Source organism: Bidens hawaiensis, unplaced genomic scaffold (assembly GCF_021521415.1).
Source record: "Bidens hawaiensis isolate Kalapana, Puna unplaced genomic scaffold, B.hawaiensis_p1.1 tig00002123_1, whole genome shotgun sequence".
Lineage (NCBI taxonomy): Eukaryota > Viridiplantae > Streptophyta > Magnoliopsida > Asterales > Asteraceae > Bidens > Bidens hawaiensis.
The window spans coordinates 2,164,856-2,174,365 of record NW_027491112.1 but is presented as its reverse complement, the minus strand read 5'-3'; the positions used below and the strand labels follow the sequence as shown (position 1 = coordinate 2,174,365).

The 9,510-nt window shown below is 37.3% G+C and overlaps 1 protein-coding gene across 1 annotated transcript; it reads right to left on the bottom strand.

Annotated features, from left to right (window-relative positions):
• Positions 1–2,222: 2,222 nt before the first annotated feature.
• LOC143605581 (cytochrome P450 76A1-like) lies at positions 2,223–5,231 on the bottom strand. Its single transcript, XM_077081644.1, has 2 exons — positions 4,308–5,231; positions 2,223–2,991 (listed from the first exon to the last, which is right to left on the bottom strand). Exons 1-2 carry the CDS (start codon positions 5,229–5,231, stop codon positions 2,380–2,382), a joined length of 1,536 nt encoding a protein of 511 aa, XP_076937759.1. The 3' UTR covers positions 2,223–2,379.
• Positions 5,232–9,510: the final 4,279 nt, after the last annotated feature.

Here is a 9,510-nt window from a genome sequence, read left to right as displayed (position 1 = left end):
CCTGCGAGTGGTCAACTTGTCCTTTTTCATGACTATCCATACCACCAGAAGATATTTTCTACCTAATTTATGAACAATAAAAATCCCCAACACGCATTAAGTCCAGAATTTCACCCGCATAAAGATTTCTCACGAAAGAAACACTGGACTGGGTGGACTTGTAGAGGTAGGGTACCAAAAAGACCCAAATACCCTTAAGTACCACCCGCGGGTCACAGAGAATCCTCTTGTAAGCCACCCACGGAACACATGGACCACCCGCATATCACGAATGAGGAGGAACGTCCTCACAACACACGCGGAAGCATCCTGGCATCCTCAAAAGTCATCCGCAGGACAGGCTATCTGTCCGCCTAAACATCCGGAAGGCAATGCCAGCGGGACAGCTGTCATCACTCAAATACTCTCTAGAAGAAGGTTCATGATTCTTACTTGGGGAATACGTGACTGAACAGCCAATAAATAATGGACACCTGGCCAGTTTGTTATAACCGTGCATATGGCCAGGGTGCAATCCATCCTATCATTGGGCGACGCGTGTCCAGGTTGTTATACCCATGCACATGGGACGTATAGCTCAACCTATCACAAGAGGACACGCGTTCAGGCAGTTATCAAAGATCTTCTGGAAGAGAACAGTTGGCCCAATCATCTTCCTACATCCTTCGGCTATAAATACCTTGTCAAACGGTATGAGGTATTCATTCACTCACTTGCATTCTGACTACACTTAGTCTGTTTACTTCAGTACTTTCTCCATTTACGAACGTTACTGATTCTCACGCCGGAGGGTGGTTACAGGAAGACCCCCCCTCTTGTCCTTCCTGTAACGAGACTCACGGTGTCTGTTTTGCAGGTTCCGGTCATTGGACTTTGGGAAGTCACATTCATATCATTGGTAGTAATTATCGTATCTTACCCTGTGGACTCATTGGATCCAGGACCCATACCCGAGGAGTGGATCCGTGTTTCTTCAGAACCCATTCGTGTGTTGCTATGATTTCCAAAGAGAAACATATGTGTGGGTCTGTGTAAATAATAGTATTTAAATACATTTATAAAGTATAGAGTTTATTAAAATTATCTTTAATATAAATTTCATACCTTGATGGCAAAAAAAAGACCAAGCACAATAGGTATACCTGAAACCCGAAAAAATGGGACGTACTCGAAACCCAATGGGTATGAGCCGGATATGAGGTTAGGACTTAAAAATTTTCACGTGTATGGGCAGGGTATGGGATTAGATGATACACGACCCATTACCCAAAAACGCATACCCGTTTATCCGAACGATATACCCGAATCGTATACCCGAAAAATTCTATGTATTTTATAGGTTGTGAAGTATATATATAATAAATTATATAGAAAGTTGTAATGATATTATTTAATTCGTGTAGCTCTTATATATGTGAAGTGTATTTTATTTTAATTTGTAATAAATTTTGTGTGAAATTAAAGGTATAAAAGAATTATAATGATAGAAAAAATGTACTTACAATTCCTAAGAGTATACCCGATACCCGACTGGTAATTACCCAGCAAATACTCGACAGATAATAGACTAATAGGTCATGTATGGGGCACGGTTTTACAACAGGTATGGGCATGAAATTACCATACCCGGCTCAAACCCGACATGTTGCCATCCCTACTGAGTGATTAATCAACCAATGGATGTTACGTGACATTCACTTACTTTCATTTTTTTTTCCATCTAGATAATATATACACTCACAAATAGTTGTTAAAAAATTATATTTCTTACTCGTATTTTCTAATAAAATATGTCATATCATCTAGTTGCCTTCAGAATAAGATTTGTATTTATTACGATTTGGTCAACCATCGTTCATTCTCTCTCTAGAAGGGGAGAGCATCTTTCAAACTAATAATAATAATAATAATAATAATAATAATAATAATAATTAATTCTATCTTTGATCATCTAATTTAAAATCTTAATCTATATTGTTCAAAAATTTCCAACCAAGTCAAAAACAAAGCTTGTCTTCGGCTCTTCTACAACTCAAGTTAGCTCATGGTTCGGCGAATTAACTTGTGTTTTTCAATTTGGATGATTTTGTATGTTTTACTTCTATAAAATTTCAATAAAGTACAAATGTATAAAATAACAAGTTAACAATATCAAATATCAAATAAGATAGTGCCAAACTACTTATGAGTTTAAATAAGTGGTTAGTTTAACCACTTTTGATCATTTGATAGTTAACTTTTTTTAACATGTTCATTAATTAGACTCACTAACATTAAACTTATGACACTACAACACATATACACATACTATTTATAGTAAATATGTTTTATTAGCACTCATCACATAATTAAACAAGATTAGACAAATATAAAAACCAATTAATACTTAACTTTCTTGGGTATTGCTTTCAATGGTTCCAATTTCCTTACAACAATCCCCATTTTATCCCTCATGTCTAACGCCTCAGGCTTCACATGTGCTTCAAGTTCCCAATCAAACTCGTGTAGCAATGAACCTAGCACAAGGTGTAACACACGTTGCGCAAGAGGTACGCCCACACACATCCTTCTGCCAGCCCCAAACGGTATGAGCTCAAAATGTTGACCTTTGTAGTCAACTTTTGAGCCCAAGAACCTCTCGGGTTCAAACGAATTAGGGTTTTCCCAGCACTCAGGGTCTCTTCCTATGGCCCACGCATTGACAAACAATTGAGTATCTTTAGGTATATGATATCCCATGAAATTGGTATCATGGAGCGCCTTTCGTGGGACTAAGAAAGGAATCGGAGCATGCAACCGTAGGGTTTCTTTTATGATGGCTTGTAGGTACGGAAGGCTATCAATTAAACTCTCGTCGAGCTTCTTGTTTGGGCCAACGACCGAGGCAAGCTCGTCTTTGGCACGGACCATTTTTTCAGGACATCGTAGTAGCTCGGTTAGAGCCCATTCAACCGTACTACTCGTTGTTTCCGAACCGGCTAGAAATATCTCCTGCAAACAAAATAATTTACCAACCAGAAAATCAAAATAAATATTAGCCAAGTTATAAAAAAAACATTGATTTTTTGGATCTGTACAAGTTGGCACGTGAGTGCAAAAGACTCATTTATGTCTTTTGAGGTTGGTCAAACAACGTGATACATGCACATGTTCGGATATAGCTGAAAGTTTAGGAAAACATAGGTTTAAGATATAATATAATGATATTGGTTAAATCAATAATATATGTACTTATAAGAGCAATGAAAATGGGTGGGGTGAAACAAGCTAGTGAAACTTTCTCTCTCTGTCACGTTTGCGCCACATCAGCTTTCACATACCCATTTCACATTCGCATTTTTCACTGGAAATGGGTTGTGTGAAACACGGGTGAAACCATTATTATATTAATTTTTTTATAAATTTATTTTTTTTGATATAACACATAAATTAAATAAAAGAGCTACATTAAAACTAACTTATTAAAAAAACTACATTACTTATTAAAAAAAACTACATTACTTATTAGACGAGGCATGTTGGGATCCATGATATTTTTTTTATAAAAGTTGAGAAAGTTTATAAAAAGTAGAGAGAAAGGTGTGAGTTTGGTATGTTTTTTGTATGAAATAGTGGGGTATTTATAGGTAATTTTTTTTTAATTTAAAGCCACCCAACGGCTATATAGTTGTTTGAAATTGAGTGGGCCCACCAACTATGGCCGTGAAAGAAGTGGCGGTGGGTGGATCACGGAGGAAGGGGGTGGTGTTTCGCGCCTTTCACGGCGCCAAAGTATGTCTCACGGGGGTCTCACAGCACCCATTTCCATTGCTCTAATAAAAAATTACTTATAAAGTTATACGTATGGGATGTTTGGATAAACTTTTAAAAACTGCTTATTTGCTTTCGGAAAAACAAAATCAGTTTAAAAAACTCAATTTTAAAGTTTTTCAACTCACAACAATTATTGTTTGCCAAACAACTTTTATTTTTCAACAATTAAATAAATAAACAGTTTTAAGAAGATCACCTAAACACCCCCTATAATTGTTTTATTTTTATACGTGAAAAAAAAAACAATTTGCTTCGATTTAGTTTTGAGGGCCGGTTTCAAACAATAAAATGTAAACTGAACCAGCTCACTCCTAACCCGATTAAACTAACTAGTTTAGTTCAATCGGGACACTTTCTAACTACTTTTAACACCCAACCTCAAAGACTAGACTTAGCCTTTTGTGTCAAGTGTCTTATAAATATCTTAAATTATATGATTGTAACATTATAACATATGATAGTAACCAACAATTTAAATACCAAATAAAACTCACCAAAATAAAAATGGTAATGTCTTTCTCGGACAACTTTTCCGGTTCATCTTTCCCAGTCCCTTCATAGTCCAATAACACGTCTAGAAAATCCTTCCTCCTCTCACCGCCGCGTTGTGCCGCCTCATTCAACCGCTTCTCCACCCGCTCGTCCACCCACCCTTTGGCTATATCTATTGCCTTTCCAACATCGCGGTCCATTTTCCTTCTCAACCCTTGCAAATCAAACCGCTTTAGCCACGGGTACAAATCCGAAATGTTTGGATGACCTCCCCACTCCATCAACCCTAACATTGCGTCGAAAAACTCCGACCCGAGTTTGGAATCCGGATTCGCCAAGTTTCGGGAGAGCATAAGGTTCCCTAGCAAGTTAAACGACGCTAGAAAAACAAACTTCGCTACGTGGACCCCACTCTCAGGTCCAGCCGAATTGGATTCTGTTTCAATCCAATCCAACATTTTATCCACACACTGTCTTCTGACAATGGATGATTCGTTGATTCTTTTAGCAACGAGCATCTCAACTGTACAAATCTTCCTCAGCACTCTCCAGTACATTCCATATGGAGCCAGTGCTAAGGAAGACTTGTCATAGTCATGAGACTTACTAGTCTCGGTGATTGTGCGTTCCATGAACGTCAAATCATGGTTTTTAAATAACTCGGTGGCGGCCTTGGCAGTCAAGATCGCCACCGTGTTGACTGATCCAAGTTTTAGCCTAACAACAGGACCGTAACGGGTAGCTAGCCCTGCTACGGTCCTGTGTGGCATGGTACCGAGATTGAAAAGGTTGCCGAACACCGGCCATCCCGGTGGCGCTGGTGGCTGTCTTTTTCTGGTGGTTGCTGCCTTTTTCCGGTGGATGAAAACGATAATAAATAAAAGAGTGATGAAAGAAACTAAATAGAGTGTCAAATTAAACTCCATTTTGGTCTATTTTGGATCATATGTTAAATTGTTATTTTAGTTATATATAGTGAAAATGGAATCTGCCGGCTGGTATTAAACTAAGCATCAATATTAAACATGTTAAAAATATTTTTAATTACTAATCAGTTTCTACTAACTAAAAATTTAAAAACCTAAATTTGGTAGCCCTTTTATCTTTTAGACACCATGAGGCACCTCCAAATAAAGTCATTCAGAGATCTATTGTTTGTGAATATCTAAGAAATAATATTAACAATGAATAAGTGTTTGTGAGACGGTCCGTTGTCGTGCTTAAACAGGGTCACTGCCACGTCACTCATGAACACCATTTTGGAACGTTGGAGGCTTGGGAATGTGAAATTGGTGGCTTTAACCACAACAGGTGGAGGTGGCATTAACGAAGGCTTCATCCATTGCCTAGTTAGCACTAGGTGACGAAATTTAGAAGATGAATTGTGGTTGGCCTTCAACGACAACACACAATCTTAACTAGATTGAGATAGAGATGCAGAATAAGACGTTATAGGCTAAACAAAATTTTAAATAAATTTAGAAAAAATGATATTCAAGTAATTTCGTTACTTGGTGCCAATACAATGTTTTTTTAAAGATTTAACATTCGTTAGTTAGAATGAAAGTGGCAAATGGCAATCTAAGACTAATCAGACTGGTATATTTGTTCTCTAGATTCTAAAAAGAAGTTTTGTTCTGTAGTGACTTTTTAAAGATAATCCAGATAAAATATTATGTGGTATTAGGTAACAAGATAATTAAAAAATACTAATGAAATGTTTTTTATTTATCAATGTTGTAAAAGTAGGTTTCCAATGACAAGTACTCGCTACAAGGTATGTCTCCGAAGCGAGTTTCTTTAATTCCGTCTAGTTGCTAAGAACTGATTAAAGGTGGTCAACCTTAGTCAGAATCGCATCTAGTCGGTGAACTTTAACCGATTTTGACTTAAAAATAAAATACAACTCGTATATCTTTAATATTAAAGAATAAATATTATTTTTTTGTGACTAACAATTTTTAGAACAGTTTATTATTTAAAAATGTATTTCTATTATTTATATTGATCTTTACTTATTTTATTATAAATATTAGTAAATTTATAACATTTGACATATATATAATAATTAAAAATTAATTTTCTTTACATATATCATGTCTGAGTACGTACTCTCCAAGTACTCCCCGAGTACACCCAACTTCCCAATCAGCCGTCTAAGGTCCGCTTAGCGACTTTTGCAACCTTGTTATTTATGATTAGGTTATTGAAATAAATCCTAGTAAAATATTCAAGATGTATTTGCTTAATATAATATATGGTTGTGTAACATGTGTTTTCTTTTTTTTACTGATGTTAGGAGTTTAAATCATGCAGTGGACGGTTAGGTGGATTTAAAAGTAGACTATGAACCATTCAATAACATTACAATAAATTGTGAACTTTGTACCGGAATATGTAAAAGAAAAACCTAAGAAAACTGAAAGATGCCATAGAATAAACAAATTGAAGTTTTGGCTTGTAAGATTGTCATAGATATAAATATAAATCTTTCGTACCTTTTAGATTTTCTTATATGATAGAAATGATAGAATATAAAAGAATATGTAGTTCTTCTTGGACCAACTGTGTTCCCCAGTTTAATTAAGGAGAGAGGAAAAGAAAATGGATCTTTTCTTTCCTTTCTTTTCTCTCTTTTGTTCTTTCTTCCCAACTTTCTTTCATTCATATTCTTTTCAATTTGGAAAGAAATCAAACCCCATCATTTTACTCTTTATTTCCCTACTTTTTCATTTCCTTTCCTTTCTTTTCTTTCTTTTAATGAAACTCTAGAACACAAATATTCTTAATTCATTTCCTTTCCCTCCTTAAATGAAACTTGGGAACACAAACATCTCAATCTTTTCATCTATTTCCTTTCCTTTCCTCTATTAAGTATAACTCGGGAACACAGTGTTAATCAAATGTTTGTATATAGGCTAAAAGTATGACTCCAGCGAGCCCATCATTACAACAATGCGTTTTGTAGGTCCAACTGAAACAGACGTAAAGTATCCGGACGGCCCTGTTGTGAGGGAAGGTCGTATGTGCTGAGACGGCGAGTCCTAATTTATAAAAGAAAGATGGGCGTATACGATTTACGACCCCACCCTGTTTTTTGCTAAGAGGTGTAAATTTATTCGTTTTCTTTCAAAAAGTTTTATATGTAATGTAAATTTACCCTTTCTTATCCGAATATTTTATATTTTTAATTAAACTAGTTCTATATTAAATACCCCCTTTAATCATTGTCTGAAAAACCTAGACAAAATGTTAGCTATGTGTGAAGAAGTAAATCTAGTGCTCAACTGGGAAAATTGCCACTTTATGGTAAAGGAAGGCATTGTCCTAGGTCACAAGATTTCTCAAAACGGACTAGATGTCGATAGGGCCAAAATAGAAACCATATCCAAACTCCCACCACCGACTTCAGTCAAAGCAATTAGAAGTTTTCTAGGTCACGCCGGTTTCTACCGCCGCTTCATAAAAGAGTTTTGAAAAATTTCAAGACCTATGACCAAACTTCTTGAGAAAGACGCACCATTCTTCTTCTCTGAGGAATGCGTTGAGTCATTCAATACACTGAAAGACAAGCTTGTCAACGCACCAATCATGACCACACCCGACTGGACCCTTCCATTCGAAATCATGTGCGATGCAAGTGACTTTGCAGTTGGAACCGTACTCGGACAACGCAAAGAAAGACACTTTCACCCAATCTATTACGCCAGTAAAACTCTTAATGATGCACAAGAAAATTATACCACAACTGAAAAAGAATTACTAGTTGTAGTAATTGCCTCTGAAAAATTTAGATCCTACTTAGTTCTTTCCAAAACCATAGTTTACACCGATCATGCCGCAATACGATACCTATTCAACAAGCAAGATGCCAAACCTAGACTCATCCGATGGATCCTACTACTCCAAGAATTCGACATCGAAGTTAAAGACAAGAAGGGAGCAGAAAATGTAGCCGCATACCATCTTTCACGTTTAGAATGTGCAACTTCCAAAGAACTCCACAAGGAAATTATCAATGATAATTTCCCACATGAAGTTCTCATGCACATTCAAGAAGTGATAGAGGAAAAAGACGAAAGTCCTTGGTATGCCGACTTCGCTAATTACTTAGCTTGTAGGATCCTCAGAAAAGGACTTACCCACCAACAGCGGAAGAAATTTTTCTCCGACCTTAAGTTTTACTTCTGGGAAGATCCATATGTGTTTATGATAGGTGCGGATCAAGTCATTCGTAGGTGCGTAGCAGGCAAGGAGGCCTTAGACATTCTCAAACACTTCCATGAAGGACCAACAGGCGGACACCACGGTACTGCCACCACGGTCAGGAAAGTGTTTGACGCAGGATTTTTCTGGCCAACTATATACAAAGATACACATGCTTTGATCCAAGCATGCGATGCTTATCAAAGAGTCGGGAACATCTCATCGAAAAATGAGATGGCTCAAAAAGGCATTCAAATTTGTGAAATCTTTGATGTATGAAGGATAGATTTCATAGGGTCATTTCCTAACTCATTCGGAAATAAATACATCCTTGTAGCAGTCGACTACGTGTCTAAATGGGTGGAGGCACAAGCTCTTCCCACCAACGATGCTCGAGTAGTCGTGATTTCTGAAAAAGTTATTCTCAAGATTCGGTACTCCAAAAGCCCTCATCAGCGACAGAGGTACTCACTTTTGTAACACCCTGATGGACAAGGTCTTAGCACGATATGGGGTTCACCACCGACTAGCAACACCATATCACCCACAGACCAGTGGGCAGGTGGAGGTCTCAAACCGAGGAATTAAGAGAATTTTGAAAAGAAGTGTGGGGATGAATCGCACAAATTGGGCAGAAAAGTTAGATGACGCATTGTGGGCCCTCAGGACGGCTTACAAAACTCCCATAGGAACGACACCCTTCAAGCTCGTTTACGGGAAGGCATGTCATCTACCAGTAGAATTAAAACAAAAAGCTTATTGGGCTCTCAGAGCAGTGAATTGTGATCTAACGCCCGCCGGAGCAAACCGGGAAGATCAAATTCGTGAGCTCGAGGAACTGAGAGCGATGGCCTACGAAAATTCCTGGTCCTACAAAGAAAATATTAAACGAATACACGACGCCCATTTAAAAGGAAACAAGAAATTTCAAGTCGGTGATCGTGTACTGTTATACAACGCTCGTTTACGTCTTTTCCCAGGAAAACTGAAATCCCGATG

Coding starts and splice junctions, on each gene's coding strand:
- LOC143605581 (XM_077081644.1), bottom strand. CDS start 5,231: ATGGAGTTTAATTTGACACTCTATTTAGTTTCTTTCATCACTCTTTTA. Junction 2,992..4,307: donor ACATTACCATTTTTATTTTG/GTGAGTTTTATT, acceptor TTTTGTTTGCAG/GAGATATTTCTAGCCGGTTC.